The sequence below is a fragment of the Heptranchias perlo genome, chromosome 21, assembly GCF_035084215.1.
Source record: "Heptranchias perlo isolate sHepPer1 chromosome 21, sHepPer1.hap1, whole genome shotgun sequence".
Taxonomy (NCBI): domain Eukaryota; kingdom Metazoa; phylum Chordata; class Chondrichthyes; order Hexanchiformes; family Hexanchidae; genus Heptranchias; species Heptranchias perlo.
Window position 1 is genome coordinate 4189732 of NC_090345.1, and position 17494 is coordinate 4207225.

Sequence of the window (17494 nt, forward strand, 5' to 3'; positions counted from 1 at the left end):
AGCCCGTGGTCTCATTGAATGGCAGAACAGGCTGGAGGGGCTGAATGGCCTACTTCTGTTCCTGTGTTCCCAATTGGAAATCACTTCCTTATCTCCATTGATGAGGCCACTCTGAGTCATTGACATTCTTTGGTTTTTGTTGGAACAAACAAGTTCTGTATCCAGGTAACCGCAGAGAAAACTGTAGCGTCTATAGCTTTAATAGACGCCTTTCACAAGCACAAGGGATGCAGGTATAGCCCTTCCTCCACAACACTTGTTTGTCTCTTGTGTTCCATCCAGAGAAATTGCAACGACAGGATTAACCGGGACACTGCAGCCATGGAACTGCCAACCTGAAGGCAGGGAGGAAGTTAGGAGTCAAATGAGACACTCCTGTTAACTCTCGCAGTGTCCATTATTGTCTGATTATGCCCCTGTGAAGTGCCTTGGGATTTTTTTCTATTTTAAAGGTGTTACATCAATGCAAGTTGTTGTATATATATTGACTGTTTTATACACATTGGCCATATTTTTTTAATTTGCTCATGGGATGTGGGCGTCGCTGGCAAGGCCGGCATTTATTGCCCATCCCTAGTTGCCCTTGAGAAGGTGGTGGTGAGCCGCCTTCTTGAACCGCTGCAGTCTGTGTGGTGAAGGTTCTCCCACAGTGCTGTTAGGAAGGGAGTTCCAGGATTTTGACCCAGCAACGATGAAGGAATGGCGATATATTTCCAAGTCGGGATGGTGTGTGACTTGGAGGGGAACGTGCAGGTGGTGTTGTTCCCATGTGCCTGCTGCCCTTGTCCTTCGAGGTGGTAGAGGTCGTGGGTTTGGGAGGTGCTGTCGAAGAAGCCTTGGCGAGTTGCTGCAGTGCATCCTGTGGATGGTCCACACTGCAGCCACTGTGCGCCGGTGGTGAAGGGAGTGAATGTTTAGGGTGGTGGATAGGGTGCCAATCAAGTGGGCTGCTTTGTCCTGGATGGTGTCGAGCTTCTTGAGTGTTGTTGGAGCTGCAACTCATCCAGGCAAGTGGAGAGTATTCCATCACACTCCTGACTTGTGCCTTGTAGATGGTGGAAAGGCTTTGGGGAGTCAGGAGGTGAGTCACTCACCGCAGAATACACAGCCTCTGACCTACTCTTGTAGCCACAGTATTTATAAGGCTGGTCCAGTTAAGTTTCTGGTCAATGGTGACCCCCAGGATGTTGATGGTGGGGGATTCGGCGATGGTAATACCATTGAATGTCAAGGGGAGGTGGTTAGACTCTCTCTTGTTGGAGATGGTCATTGCCTGGCACTTACCTGGCGCGAATGTTACTTGCCACTTGGAGGGAAGGTCACTGATGAAGCAGCTGAAGATGGTTGGGCCTAGGACACTGCCCTGAGGAACTCCTGCAGCAATGTGCTGGGGTTGAAATGATTGGCCTCCAACAACCACTACCATCTTCCTTTGTGCCAGGTATGACTCCAGCCACTGGAGAGTTTTCCCCCTGATTCCCATTGACTTCAATTTTACTAGGGCTCCTTGGTGCCACACTCGGTCAAATGCTGCCTTGATGTCAAGGGCAGTCACTCTCACCACACCTTCTGCTCTTTTGTCCATGTTTGGACCAAGGCTGTAATGAGGTCTGGAGCCGAGTGGTCCTGGCGGAACCCAAACTGAGCATCGGTGAGCAGGTTATTGGTGAGTAAGTGCCGCTTGATAGCACTGTCGACGACACCTTCCATCACTTTGCTGATGATTGAGAGTAGACTGATGGGATGGTAATTAGCCGGATTGTATTTGTCCTGCTTTTTGTGGACAGGACATATCTGGGCAATTTTCCACATTCCAATTTCCCATATATATATATATATATATATATAGAATATGTTATATATACTGAATGTTTTATATACATACTTACAGTGACTATTACATACATTGCATTGTATATAGACTGACTCTGTTATACATACTATGTTATATACAGTGACTGTTACATACACTGACTGAGGTATATACAGTGATTGTTATGTACACTGACTGAGGTATATACAGTGAATGTTATATACAGTGACAGGTATATACAGTGACTGTTATGTACACTGACTGAGGTATATACAGTGATTGTTATGTACACTGACTGAGGTATATACAGTGAATGTTATATACAGTGACAGGTATATACAGTGACTGCATATATACAGTAACTGTTATATACACTGACTGCGTATATACAGTAACTGTTATATACAGTGATTGTTATATACACTGACTACGTTATATACAGTGACTGCGTATGTACATTGACTGCGGTATATACACTGACTGCGTATATACAGTGATTGTTATATACACTGATTGCGTATATCCAGTGACTGTTATATACAGTGATTGTTATATACACTGACTGCGGTATATACACTGACTGTGTTACATATACTGATGGTTTAACATGCTCTTCTAGGTAATGGTAAACAATACTTTATCGAAGATAGAATCCGCACAGACTGTGCTCCACACGGGAGCTTCAGACATTATTAAAAATGTGAGTATCATACAAGTATTTGTGTGGGATTCTAGAAAATGTCTTTAATTATATGTGTCTATTGAGGGCTAATTAATTTTGTGTTTGAAATGTTTGTAAATTGTACGGTGCAGATCAAAGCACCATTGTACCAGCACAATCCATGCAGTGGTCTGACACAGGATCACAGTGTATCGTCCCTCACAAGCTCAGATCTTGTTAGATATCTGGGCAAGGATTTAGGGAAAATCACAAACAGGAAATCTTCAGCGTCTCTGTCTGGGCTGGATTGAAAGCCAGAGGTGAAAGGGCAGTGTCTGACCCACTGCACCGTCCAGCACTCCTCCACCCCAGACAGGAGGCCTTCCACCTGTCTGACTGGGCTGGATATAAACTCAGGTCCCAGAGGTGAAAGGGCAGTGTCTGGCTCGCTGCACTGCCCAACCCCTTTGTCTGGGGTGGATTTGAATTTAGACCCCAGAGGTGGAAGGGCAGTGTCTGGCCCACTGCACTGTCCAGTCTCCATCAGAGACAGTGAACTTTCAGCCTCTCTGTGTGATCTGGATTCACAGGTCCCGGAGGTGACTGAGCAGTGCCAGACACACTGCACCATATAGAAGAGTGCCCATAGTGAGAGGAATCTGCAAACCATCTATCCATTTTTCTGAACCTTTCAAACATTTTATAGCACCTGAACTGGTAGACTTTGCAGAGTTCAGATTTCACACAGCACATCTGCACAAAGCACATCTGCACAAAGCACATCTGCACAAAGCAGTGAGTGAATGACAGGCCACATGAATGAGAACTCTGGATGGTTATTTAAGGGGTATTCAGGTTGCAGGGCCTTGCCAATGCATTATACATGTTCAGGGGCCACGAAGAGTAGAAAGCCTTCAGATGGCAGACAGACATGGCGCTGCACATTAATGCCGTGTTAGTTAAAACTCATTTCTTTGTTACTCTATATTGCTAAGATGAAGGAACGGTGATATATTTCCAAGGCGGGATGGTGTGTGTGACTGGGAGGGGTACTTGCAGGTGGTGTTGTTCCCATGCACCTGCTGCCCTTGTCCTTCTAGGTGGTGGAGGTTGTGGGTTTGGGAGAAGAAGCCATGCTGAGTTGCCGCAGTGCGTCCTGTAGACAGTACACGCCGCAGCCACGGTGCGCCGGTGTTTATCCCATTTAGTACTGGCCATAGGAGGCATCATGGGAACCCAAAGCTGGCCTGCAGGAACCCTAGCTGGTCATTTCCTGCCTCCCTGGCCCAGGGGCACTGAGATCAATTGTAGCCTGGACTGCTGCTCTGGCTGAGATCAGGTCACTCCGCACAGATTGCAGGTGGGCCCGGTGACCACCCTGGTCAGTATGGCTCAGGGACATGGAAACTTGCAGCTCTCCCCGACTTGCTCGGTACCACACCGTGTGACGTATTCACACACTGACCTGTAGACCAGTTTATCTTCCTTTTGTATCAAATTAAATTCTCGCACCACTGCAGATTTTGAACCTGCGTTCTTAGGATTGTGACCTCCTTTGTGCCAGTGAATGTTTTGAGACTTACCCAGTTCCTGTACAGACCACACCTTGGGTTTGAGACTCCGATGAATTAAGCCCCTTTTAGGTACAAACTAAAATTCTCATTTTTTAAAATAAAAATGAATATGAAACCACCATACTTTTCACCATGGCAGGAATCCAAGATTTTCCTGGACTGTCAGCTCGATTACTTCAGGCGATACGGGAGTTGGGCCAAGACAATGGTAAGGGCAGCACTGTCAGCAATTCTAATCTTCACGGTCAGGAATACTGAGCACACTTGCACTGTGTAACTGAGCACATCTTCTAACCCGAGCACGAGACAGCGGACACCTGGGTCTGAGATACAAAGAGTATAGATACCTGGGTGTGAGTTACACAGAGTGATGGGTGTCTGGGAGTGAGTTGCACAGAGTGATGGATGTCTGGGAATGAGTTACACAGAGTGATGGGTGTCTGGGAATGAGTTACATAGAGTAATGGGTGTCTGGGAGTGAGTTACAGAGTGATAGGTTTCTGGGAGTGAGTTACACAGAGTGATGTGTGTCTGGGAGTGAGTTACACAGAGTGATGTATGTCTGGGAATGAGTTACACAGAGTGATGGATGTCTGGGAGTGAGTTACATAGAGTAATGGGTGTCTGGGAGTGAGTTACAGAGTGATAGGTTTCTGGGAGTGAGTTACACAGAGTGATGGATGTCTGGGAGTGAGTTACAGAGTGATGGATGTCTGGGAATGAGTTACACAGAGTGATGGATGTCTGGGAATGAGTTACACAGAGTGATGGATGTCTGGGAATGAGTTACACAGAGTGATGGATGTCTGGGAGTGAGTTACACAGAGTGATGGATGTCTGGGAGTGAGTTACACAGAGTGATGGATGTCTGGGAGTGAGTTACACAGAGTGATGTATGTCTGGGAATGAGTTACTCAGAGTGATGGATGTCTGGAAGTGAGTTACGCAGAGTGATGGATGTCTGGGAGTGAGTTACACAGAGTGATGGGTGTCTGGGAGTGAGTTACAGAGTGATAGGTGTCTGGGAGTGAGTTACACAGAGTGATGGGTGTCTGGGAGTGAGTTACAGAGTGATGGGTGTCTGGGAGTGAGTTACAGAGTGATAGGTGTCTGGGAGTGAGTTACACAGAGTGATGTGTGTCTGGGAGTGAGTTACACAGAGTGATGTATGTCTGGGAATGAGTTACTCAGAGTGATGGATGTCTGGAAGTGAGTTACACAGAGTGATGGATGTCTGGGAATGAGTTACACAGAGTGATGGATGTCTGGGAGTGAGTTACACAGAGTGATGGATGTCTGGGAGTGAGTTACACAGAGTGATGGATGTCTGGGAGTGAGTTACACAGAGTGATGGATGTCTGGGAGTGAGTTACACAGAGTGATGGATGTCTGGGAGTGAGTTACACAGAGTGATGGATGTCTGGGAGTGAGTTACACAGAGTGATGGATGTCTGGGAGTGAGTTACACAGAGTGATGGATGTCTGGAAGTGAGTTACACAGAGTGATGGATGTCTGGGAATGAGTTACACAGAGTGATGGGTGTCTGGGAATGAGTTACATAGAGTGATGGGTGTCTGGGAGTGAGTTACAGAGTGATAGGTGTCTGGGAGTGAGTTACACAGAGTGATGGATGTCTGGGAGTGAGTTACTGAGTGATGGGTGTCTGGGAGTGCGTTACAGAGTGATGGGTGTCTGGGAGTGCGTTGTAAAGGCCAGACCCCTCACTTGTCAATTACTGTACATCCCCTTTATTTTGTGAAATTCTTGACACTGTTGGTTGTAATTGTGGACGATTGGTTATTAATGACGGTACAATCCCTGTCAGATTCTTGTTCTTCAGTGAGTGATTTTTTTTCATCAGATTACGGAGAATGTGGCTCGGTGCAGACCAGCAGCGGACGTTGTCGATTCTGTTGCCATCATTACTTGCTCTTACCTTTTGGACTCATTGGTAAGAAAGGCAATAGGGGCAGGGTAAGGGGGAGGGGCAGGATAAGGGGGAGGGGCAGGATTGATCCTCTGAACCATCCTTAGTAGGAACTTGAATTAAATCTCAGGCAATGAGGAGAAAATACCCTTAATCTGCTACAACAAGTCTGAACATTTCATGACCCATGGATGTTTGATGGGACAGTGTAGAGGGAGCTTTACTCTGTATCTAACCCGTGCTGTACCTGCCCTGGGAGTGTTTGATGGGACAGTGTAGAGGGAGCTTTACTCTGTATCTAACCCGTGCTGAGGCACTTAGTGCTGATACTGAATGGCCACAATGAGGACGGTGCCCGAGTGCCACCTGAAGCTGTGCGAGGGTTGAGGGTGAGGGCCAGGCTCCACTCTTGGTATTGAAAGAGAATGTATCAACCTCCTACCTCTAGGTGGCAGTGGGCCCTTCACTCACTGACCGACACTTGGCCCCATGTTCTCCCCCATGGGCTCCCTCCATCCCATCTGTGCATTTCCCCATGAGCCTTATATTCACCCTCCCCCCGCACCCTCTGGTCACAACACTCTAGTCTTGTGTGTATCCCCCCTCCTGTCACCCCACCACTGCTGGCGGAGCATCCAGCTGCTCGACTTTCTGGACCTCTCTCCCTAAACCCCTCCTCCCTTCCCCCTCTTCCAGGACCTCTCTCCCTAAATCCCTCCTCCTCTCCCAGGACCTCTCTCCCTAAACCTCTCCTCCTCTCCCTGGAAGTCTCTCCCTAAACCCCTCCTCCTCTCCTCCTCTCCCTGGAAGTCTCTCCCTAAACCCCTCCTCCTCTCCCCCTCTCGCTGGAAGTCTCTCCCTAAACCTCTCCTCCTCTCCCTGGAAGTCTCTCCCTAAACCCCTCCTCCTCTCCCCCTCTCGCTGGAACTCTCTCCCTAAACCCCTCCTCCTCTCCTCCTCTCCCTGGAACTCTCTCCCTAAACCCCTCCTCCTCTCCTCCTCTCCCTGGAACTCTCTCCCTAAACCCCTCCTCCTCTCCCCCTCTCCCTGGAAGTCTCTCCCTAAAGCCCTCCTCCTCTCCACTTCTCTCTTGAGTCTTAATTTGAACTCAGTGAGGATGCAGGGAGGAGGGAGCATGTGCTAAATTAGATAGTTGGAGATCAGGAGGAACAAAAAAAGAAAGTTCACAGGAACCCTGAGTAGTATTTGATGAAATAGAGTTGAGGAGTAATTACATGTATCTGTCTCTCACAGAACGCTTTCTGGTTTAGCCTGGGCTGGAGCATCATATTCCTGATTCCAAGCATCATATTTGCAGTGAAACTGGCCAAATTCTATCGACGCATGACAACTTCAGATGTGTATGAGTAAGTGACGATGGCCCAGTGGGTAGGAAATGATTGACAGAGAAAGACTTGCATTTATATAGCGCCTTTCATGACCTCTGGACCTCCCAAAGCGATTTACAGCCAATGAAGTATTTTTGAAGTTTAGTCACCGTTGTGATGTACGAAACGCGACAGACAATTTGCGCACAGCAAGATCCCACAAACAGCAATGTGATAATGACCGGATCATCTGTTTTTAGTGATGTTGGTTGAGGGATAAATATTTGGCCAGGACACCGGGGAGAACTCCCCTGCTCTTCTTCAAAATAGTGGCCGTGGGATCTTTTACGTCCACCTGAGAGGGGCAGACGGGGCCTCGGTTTAACATCTCATCTGAAAGACGGCACCTCCGACAGTGCCGCTCTCCCTCGGTCCTGCACTGGGAATATCAGTCGAGATTATGTCCTCAAGTCCCTGGAGTGGGACATGAGCCCACAGCCCTCTGACTCAGAGGTGAGAGTGCTACCCACTGAGCCGGGGCTGATATGGGGACAAGACAAAAGGATGCTAATGAGAATCAAAAATTTAACGGGCTCCTCATCCGTGATTGCATTGGTTTCAGTGGCGAATGCACTGCCCAGTGTGGCACTGAGCCATTCACACAAGGACTGCCTGGATTCAGTCCCTGGTCTGTGCTGCAGTGGGAGCGCTACAGTTAGTCTCAGTGTTGCTGAGATACCAGTTTTTTCTTCAAAAAATATACTTTATTCATAAAATTTGCAGCAATACATACAATCCAGTTGTCATATCACATTCCAAACGTACACAATACAGATTATACAATTTGCAGGTTACATCAAGTACAGTTCAATGAACACATTGTACATAATTACAGTTCATAACACTCTGGGGTGTCTCATTGCATTACACTCAATGCAGATTATTGATTACAGATTCATTACAGGTACATTGCAGATTCATTACAGCAATTTGAATTTTACATTCTGCCCGAGGGGGTTTTTCCCTGATTGCAGCCCCTCGGTATACAATGTCGGGAAGGCTCTAAACGGTTGCCTTTCCCCACAGAGCCTTTGCGACGGCCGCACCCATCCTCAGTGCGTCCCTGAGCACGTAGTCCTGGACCTTGGGATGTGCCAGTCTGCAACACTCGGTCGAGGACAGCTCCTTGCACTGGAAGACCAGCAAGTTTCGGGCAGACCAAAGGGCGTCTTTCACCGAGTTGATGGTCTTCCAGCAGCAGCTGATGTCCGTCTCGGTGTGCGAACCCCGGAAACAGCCCGTAGAGCACAGAGTCCCGTGTTACGGAGCTGCTCGGGACGAACCTGGACAGATACCACTGCATCTCTCTCCGGACCTTCTTTGCAAAGGCGCAGTGTCCTTGCTCTGGATCGCTATCCAGTGACTCCTGCTGGAAAATGTGGGGTGTCAGCGAGCAGAGGACCAGGCTCGGCCCAACACTCGATCGACACTCACTCTAGGCTCAGACGTACGAAGATTGGGAAGATACCGTCCAATGACCATCGTGCACAATGTATCACGGCAGGAAGTCAAAACATTGAGGGCAGCGAGAAAGTTTGCATAAAAAAACAATTTACAAGTTATTTTTTCGATAGTGTCTCGGTGCCAGATTCGACCTTTAATCCTAAGGTTGCACGGTGAACCGGTCAGTGTCAAACTATTGGGGTGAAGAAGTAGAACGTTCCAACTGACAATTCGATAAAGCAGCTGCAGTTTTCCGGACTGGAAATGGCAGCACTGCGCTGTGCTGGATTAGATAACCTTTGACAAAAACAGCGGGAAGTACAAATAAAATCTTCTCGATCACACTGCTACCTTGAAGTGCAGATTTTTTTTTTGCCTGCAGCCATTCTTGGACTGGAGTTTTTAATGTCCGAGCCGGCTCACCCTGAACACTGACTCCAGCTCGATAATCGCACCCCATGTGTCGTGTGCAACGCTCACCCATCTTTTCCTTATTGTTTCAGGAACGGCGACGCTCACTTCGAGATGTAAGTAGAACAGTTCATTGACTGAGATTACTGAATTCTGAATTCCCTCGGGATTTTTGGCGCACTGGGATCGTTATTGGAGTGGGAGAGGTGGAAATTGGAACGTGTCATGAGAACAGGAGTGGGCCATTCAGCCCCTCGAGCCTGTCCCGCCGCACATTCAGATCATGGCTGATCTGTAGCTCAACTTCATTTTCCCACCTTGGCTCTGTATCTCTTGATACCCTCACCCAACAAAAATCTGTAGATCTCAGCCTTGAGAGCTCCAATTGTGACCCCCAGCATCCAGAGCCTTTTGGGGGAGAGAGTTCCAGATTTCCTCGACACTTTGTCTGAGAAAGTGCTCCCTGATTTCCCTCCTGAATGATTTTAGTTCTGATTTTAAGATTGTGCCATCCTTGTTCTTGATCCGTTTACTCCAGGTCACCTACCCTTTTGGATGCGCTGGTGCTTCCTGGGAGGGTGGGGGAGGGAGGGGCTGTTCTTCTGTCTGCCCCCTACGCTCCTGAGGTAAGAGAAAGGGGCAGGACTGGCTGGATGATGCTATCCAGCAGAATTCCCCCCCCCCCAGTCCCGCCTCTGTTGCCCCACAGCGTACTGCGGGCCTGTATGAACCAAGGGTCCAGTACCGCCCAGTGGTGGCAGTGGGGCCCCAACCCAAATTTTCCTTACAAGAACGATCTTCCGGCAAAAAGGGACAACTCTTTTCAGCCGGCAGTTTTTCTTCAGCTGGACCCGCCCGTAACTGGCCCAGTGTCGTTGGTCCCTCCCCCAACCTGGCCGGCACCCAATACTGGACAATGGTGCCCGCCCAGGATATTCAACTATCCCCACCCTGAGAATTCACGACAGGCTCAGGGGGGAGAGTCTGGGGCCGTCGGGCGGAGCTCCATGGAACGGGACGGTGAGTCTTCGAGACCACGATCTGGGTGGCGAGGCGGGTGCGCAGACTGAGCATGTCAACACCTGCAGTTCCTCAAAAGCCGGGAACTCGGCCCTGTTCTCTTCTAACCAATCCGGTGCAGTGTCAATCTAGGGGTTGCCTTTCATTTATTTTTCGGGGCGGGGGGGTGAAACTGAGATTTTTTTTATATGTAATTTTTTTTCCAGTTCTCTCCTAAAGTATTTACTGCCCATCCCTAGTTGTCCTGAGACGGTGGCGGTGGGCCCGCCCTCTCCTTGAAACGCTGATAGCAGTTTTGATATAACTGAGTGGCTTGCTAGGCCACGTTGGTGTGGGGACTGGAGTCACATGTAGTGCCAGACCGGGTAAGGACGGCAGGTTTCCTTCCCTAGAGGGACATTAGTGAACCCGTTGGGTTTTTACGACAATCCGACAGCTAAAGGGAATTAGGGGTTACGGGAAGCGGGCAGGAAATTGGACATGAATTTAGATTTGAGGTTAGGATCAGATCAGCCATGATCTTATTGAATGGCGGGGCAGGCTCGAGGGGCCGATTGGCCTACTCCTGCTCCTATTTCTTATGTTCTTATGTTCTTCATGGTTGCTTATACTGAGACCAGCTTTTTAAAACTGAATTCAAATTCCCAAACTGCCATGATGGGATTTAGAACTCCCAGTTCGCTGCGTTATTAGCCCAGATAATCCAGTCTGGTAACATAACCACTACACTACCGGAGGGTTACTGATACCCATGAAACTGTTCACCAAATAAACTCAACACCCTCAGGGCAGGAAAGGAGGAGGGATGGGAGATAATTGGAGAGGAGAGAGACAAATAAATAATTTTACATCTGCTTTGATTTAGGAGGGACGTGCGTAAATAATTCGGCCTTTCTGAAGCCAGACATTGGGATTACATCGCGATACTGAAGGTCTCAGTGCCCACTGACCACTGACCACGGACAATAATCAACCAACCAAAGACTCTACAGCAGCCTCCTTTCCGTTTCAGTATCAGAGAAGTTTTGCCAAAGTGCAGAGAGTTGAGATTACACTGTGTGATTTGAAAGAAACAGAGGAGTTTTGGACAAACGTACAACACAGTCCTCGAACATGTTGTCGCCTCCCAAATCCGTGCCCATCTTTCCCGCAACTCCATGTTTGAATCCCTCCAATCAAGTTACCGCCCCTGCCACAGTACTGAAACAGCCCTTATCAAAATCACAAATCACATCCTGTGTGACCGTGGTAAACTATCCCTCCTCATCCTTCTCCACCTGTCCGCAGCCTTTGACACGGTTAACCACATCATCCTCCTCCAATGCCTCTCCTCCGTCGTCCAGCTGGGTGGGACTGCACTCGCCTGGCTCCACTCTTATCCATCCAGTCGTAGCCAGAGAATCTCCTGCAATGGCTTCTCTTCCCCCTCCGGCACCGTTACCTCTGGAGCCCCCCAAGGATCTATCCTCGGCCCCCTCCTATTTCTCATCTGCATGCTGCCCCTCGGTGACATCATTCGAAAACACCTCAGGTTCGACGTGTACACTGACGTCACCCAACTCCATCTCACCACCACCTCTCTCGACCCCTCCACTGCCTCTGATTTGTCACACTGCTTGTCCGACATCCAGTACAGGATGAGCCGAAATGTTCTTTTGTTCACCTGTTTTTATATCTCCTCCTTTGGCTCGGCCTCAATTTTTTTTGTCTGATAACGTTCCTGTGCAGCGCCTTTGGACGTCTTACTACTTTAAAACGCGCTTTTTATAAATACAAGCCGCTCATATTGTTTTAACTCTTGTAAACAAAGGGTCGGGTGTCATAACTGATCCGGTGCCAATGACACAAATAAAACTGTAAATAAGGAAAATTGCACACTTTTTGTCAACTATATCTGACGATTTTCTCTTTTTTTTAAAGAAAGAACTGTTTTTTTGTTATTTGTGCCAAAGGGTTGGTGTCAATAGTCGGGTGACTTGCAAATGATTTCCCAGTATTTGTACACGGAGTGCAGTGACACGATCAGAAAACAAGAGCAATGTCAGTCAGTGGCTGCAAATTTACTGCTTCATCTGATTTCGACCAGACGTTTATATTTTTTAGTATAGAACGCGGAGCTGGCCTGGTGCTTCAGTGGGCGAGCGCTCTCCCCGGTGCAGTCCTGAGCTGCACAGGTTCGGGAAAGCCTCAGCTTCACTCCCCCGGGATCTGCTGAATCACAAATGGGATAGTGACGGTGAGGCGGCTTGCATTTGGCCTTAGAACCCCTGGGTAGGGAAGAGAAAATTCAGCCAACATTCCCACTCCACAACCATCCAGTGTCTTTCCTGCTGGAGGGTGCACGGGTCTGGGCGTCGGGTGAGGGTAAGGATGGACTGCGATGCCTTCCTTGGTTGAATAACTTGCGGACACTGTCTAGGTTCACGCATTAAGAACGGGCACTGAGGTGAGGTGCTGGTGCCCATCTATCTGTACCCCAGCAAGAGCAAGAGCCAGAGAGGAGGGGAGGAAACTAAGGTACTGAAACAGGGCAGGCAACTAATGTGACAGTGGAGATTTCGGAGTGAGCTGTTTAGGGAACTGAGCTCAACCCAAGACTTTCCCCCCCAAAACCAGGTTAACAGAATCCGTTTAACATCCTCCTGTAACACAAACATTGAGATCAAATCAAAAAACAATCCAAATCTGTTATAAATGAAACAGAAAATCTGTAATTAAATGAATAACCTTAAAAGCAACTATTTTTGTTTACATGTTTGGGCCCCACAAGAGCCCAGATCTGGGTCCTTCTCCCTGGGATCCCTCGAAGCAGTTTGATTTGCTACTCCCGTCACATGTTAACACGTTTGCATTAGATTCCTCTGTTGTTTTAATTAAAATCATTTAACAGAACCGCTGAAAACAGCCCAAATTAGACCCCTCCCAAGCGTTACTATGGGTTCAGAGAGAAAAATAAATAAAATCTGCTTCCTGGACCTGGACCTCTGAGAATCGAACTTGTTTCCTTCGGAGGAACGGAGATGGAAGGGGCAATCCATCCAGGTTTTTAAAAGAGAGGCAGAGGTAATTGTTTTAACACCATGTATTAAGTGTGCATGTGCGGATGCTGAGTGAGTGCAGGACCGAGCTTGTCTGTGATGCTGCCTACAGTCAAATAGCCGACTGACACTCGCAATCCAGGCTCCTCACTTGTGAAGAATGGCCACTTTGATGAGGTAGCGGTGCCTGAGGAACCACATCTCAGCTGGCAGTCAACGTTTTGATGAGAAGTGGGGGGAAGCTATGTGGAGAGAAACCTTTCCCTGTGAGTGGAGATATTGTCCTGACACAGTCCCAACAGGTCAGTGGGATTTTCAGACGTCTACTGTGAACTGTCAGCCAATTTCAGAATCCAGATGCTTCAAACATCACTGAGGGATGTTAATTAAAACAGGCGTCGGATATGACTGGACGTCCTCCTTCAGTGTATGGGGTGTTCAAAGTCTTCCTTGTACTGCGGGCAGCTGGGTTCAGGAAACGTCTAAGTGATCTCTCTGGTACAGTGAACACCAAAACTTTCCGTCCGACACCAGACTCCTAGCAGTAACATTTGGTGCTGGCTTGGTGAATTTATTGATGAAAAGCTGCATTAAATATCTGGGTGTCCCATCTCCTCTGTTCATTGTTTTGTAGCAACATCATAAACACATTCTTTATCAACTCATTTCTGATTTTGCTACAATCAACACACAAAGGGATTCCTTCCCGAGTGGGTGGGAATGGGATTGGAGATTGTAGTGTGGCGATTTAAAATTTCTGTGTCCAGTGTTATTTGTCAGGTGTCAACCTTGGCTTACTTAGCTCAGGGAATCTCGCCTCTGAGTCAGAAGATCGTGGGTTAGAGCCACTCCAGAGACTTCAGCTCCATAATCCAGGCTGAGACTCCCAGTGCCAGTACTGAGGGAGTGCTGCACTGTCGGAGGTGCCGTCTTTCAGATGAGACGTTAAACCAAGGCCCCATCTCAGGTGGACATAAAAAATCCCACGGCCACTATTTTTAAAATTATTCGTTCATGGGATGTGGGCGTCGCTGGCGAGGCCGGCATTTATTGCCCATCCCTAATTGCCCTTGAGAAGGTGGTGGTGATGAGCCGCCTTCTTGAACCGCTGCAGTCCGTGTGGTGAAGGTTCTCCCACAGTGCTGTTAGGAAGGGAGTTCCAGGGTTTTGACCCAGCGACGATGAAGGAACGGCGATATATTTCCAAGTTGGGATGGTGTGTGACTTGGAGGGGAACGTGCAGGTGGTGTTGTTCCCATGTGGATGCTGCTCTTCTCCTTCTAGGTGGTAGAGGTCGCGGGTTTGGGAGGTGCTGTCGAAGAAGCCTTGGCGAGTTGCTGCAGTGCATCCTGTAGATGGTACACACTGCAGCCACAGTGCGCCGGTGGTGAAGGGAGTGAATGTTTAGGGTGGTGGATGGGGTGCCAATCAAGCGGGCTGCTTTGTCCTGGATGGTGTCGAGCTTCTTGAGTGTTGTTGAAGCTGCACTCAAACAGGCAAGTGGAGAGTATTCCATCACACTCCTGACTTGTGCCATGTAGATGGTGGAAAGACTTTGGGGAGTCAGGAGGTGGGTCACTCGCCACAGAATACCCAGCCTCTGACCTGCTCTTGTAGCCACAGTATTTATATGGCTGGTCCAGTTAAGTTTCTGGTCAATGGTGACCCCCAGGAAGTTGATGGTGGGGGATTCGGCGATGGTAATGCCATTGAATGTCAAGGGGAGGTGGTTAGACTCTCTCTTGTTGGAGATGGTCATTGCCTGGCACTTGTGTGGCGCAAATGTTACTTGCCATTTACGAGCCCAAGCCTGGATGTTGTCCAGGTCTTGCTGCATGCGGGCTCAGACTGCTTCATTATTTGAGGGGTTGCGAATGGAACTGAACACTGTGCAATCATCAGCGAACATCCCCATTTCTGACCTTATGATGGAGGGAAGGTCATTGATGAAGCAGCTGAAGACGATTGGGCCGAGGACACTGCCCTGAGGAACTCCTGCAGCAATGTCCTGGGACTGAGATGATTGGCCTCCAACAACCACTACCATCTTCCTTTGTGCTGGGTATGACACCAGCCACTGGAGAGTTTTCCCCCGATTCCCATTGACTTCAATTTTACTAGGGCTCCTTGGTGCCACACTCGGTCAAATGCTGCCTTGATGTCAAGGGCAGTCACTCTCACCTCACCTCTGGAATTCAGCTCTTTTGTCCATGTTTGGACCAAGGCTGTAATGAGGTCTGGAGCCGAGTGGTCCTGGCGGAACCCAAACTGAGCATTGGTGAGCAGGTTATTGGTGAGTAAGTGTCGCTTGATAGCACTGTCGACGACACCTTCCATCACTTTGCTGATGATTGAGAGTAGACTGATGGGGCGGTAATTGGCCGGATTGGATTTGTCCTGCTTTTTGTGAACAGGACATATCTGGGCAATTTTCCACATTGTCGGGTAGATGCCAGTGTTGTAGTTGTACTGGAACAGTTTGGCTAGAGGCGCAGCTAGTTCTGGAGCACAAGCCTTCAGCACTACAGCTGGGATGTTGTCGGGGCCCATAGCCTTTGCTGTATCCAGTGCACTCGGTCATTTCTTGATATCACGTCAAGTGAATCGAATTGGCTGAAGACTGGCTTCCGTGATGGTGGGGATATCGGGAGGAGGCTGAGATGGATCATCCACTCGGCACTTCTGGCTGAAGATGGTTGCAAACACTTCAGCCTTGTCTTTTGCACTCACGTGCTGGACTCTGCCATTATTGAGGATCGGGATGTTTACAGAGCCTCCTCCTGCCGTTAATTGTTTAATTGTCCACCACCATTCACGACTGGATGTGGCAGGACTGAAGAGCTTTGATCTGATCCGTTGGTTGTGGAATCGCTTAGCTCTGTCTATAGCATGTTGCTTCCGCTGTTTAGCATGCATGTAGTCCTGAGTTGTAGCTTCACCAGGTTGGCACCTCATTTTTAGGTACGCCTGGTGCTGCTCCTGGCATGCTCTTCTACACTCCTCATTGAACCAGGGTTGATCCCCTGGCTTGTTGGTAATGGTAGAGTGAGGAATATGCCGGGCCATGAGGTTACAGATTGTGCTGGAATACAATTCAGCTGCTGCGGATGGCCCACAGTGCCTCATGGATGCCCAGTTTTGAGCTGCTAGATCTGTTCTGAATCTATCCCATTTAGCACGGTGGTAGTGCCACACAACACGTTGGATGGTATCCTCAGTGTGAAGATGGGACTTCGTCTCCATGAGGACCGTGCGGTGGTCACTCCTACCAATACTGTCATGGACAGATGCATTTGCGACAGGTCGATTGGTGAGGACGAGGTCAAGTACGTTTTTCCCTCGTGTTGGTTCGCTCACCACCTGCCGCAGGCCCAGTCTAGCAGCTATGTCCTTCAGGACTCGGCCAGCTCGGTCAGTCATGGTGCTACCGAGCCACTCTTGGTGATGGACATTGAAGTCCCCCACCCAGAGTACATTCTGTGCCCTTGCTACCCTCAGTGCTTCCTCCAAGTGGTGTTCAATATGGAGGAGGATTGATTCATCAGCTGAGGGAGGGCAGTAGGTGGTAATCAGCAGGAGGTTTCCTTGCTCATGTTTGACCTGATGCCATGAGATTTCATGGGGTTCGGAGTCAATGTTGAGGACTCCCAGGGCCACTCCCTCCTGACTGTATATCACTGTACCGCCACCTCTGGTGGGTCTGTCCTGCCGGTGGGACAGGACATACCCAGGGATGGTGATGGAAGAGTCTGGGACATTGGCTGAAAGGTATGATTCTGTGAGTATGGCCATGTCAGGCTGTTGCTTGACTAGTCTGTGGGACAGCTCTCCCAATTTTGGCACAAGTCCCCAGATGTTAGTGAGGAGGACCAGTATAAAACACTGGTTAGGCCACAGCTGGAGTACTGTGTGCAGTTCTGGTCGCCACACTACAGGAAGGATGTGATCTATTTGGAGAGGGTGCAGAGGAGATTCACCAGGATGTTACCAGGGCTGGAGCGCTTCAGCTATGAAGAGAGACTGGGAAGATTGGGTTTGTTTTCCTTGGAGCAGAGGAGGCTGAGGGGGGACATGATTGAGGTGTACAAAATTATGAGGGGCACAGATAGGATGGATACTAAGGAGCTTTTTCCCTTCGTTGAGGGTTCTATAACAAGGGGACATAGATTCAAGGTAAAAGGCGGGAGGTTTAGAGGGGATTTGAGAAAGAACTTTTTC

The 17494-nt window shown here is 48.8% G+C and overlaps 1 protein-coding gene across 1 annotated transcript in view; it reads left to right on the forward strand.

Annotated features, from left to right (window-relative positions):
- The window catches only part of prom2 (prominin 2), a 73633-nt gene extending 61520 nt beyond the window's left edge, over positions 1-12113 (forward strand). The window contains exons 20-25 of the mRNA XM_068001994.1: positions 2433-2513; positions 4188-4256; positions 5911-6000; positions 7231-7343; positions 9311-9334; positions 11104-12113. Coding sequence (XP_067858095.1) covers positions 2433-2513; positions 4188-4256; positions 5911-6000; positions 7231-7343; positions 9311-9334; positions 11104-11122 — 396 coding nt within the window. The 3' untranslated portion in view covers positions 11123-12113. The remainder of the gene's footprint in view (positions 1-2432; positions 2514-4187; positions 4257-5910; positions 6001-7230; positions 7344-9310; positions 9335-11103) is intronic.
- The last annotated feature ends 5381 nt before the right edge of the window (positions 12114-17494 follow it).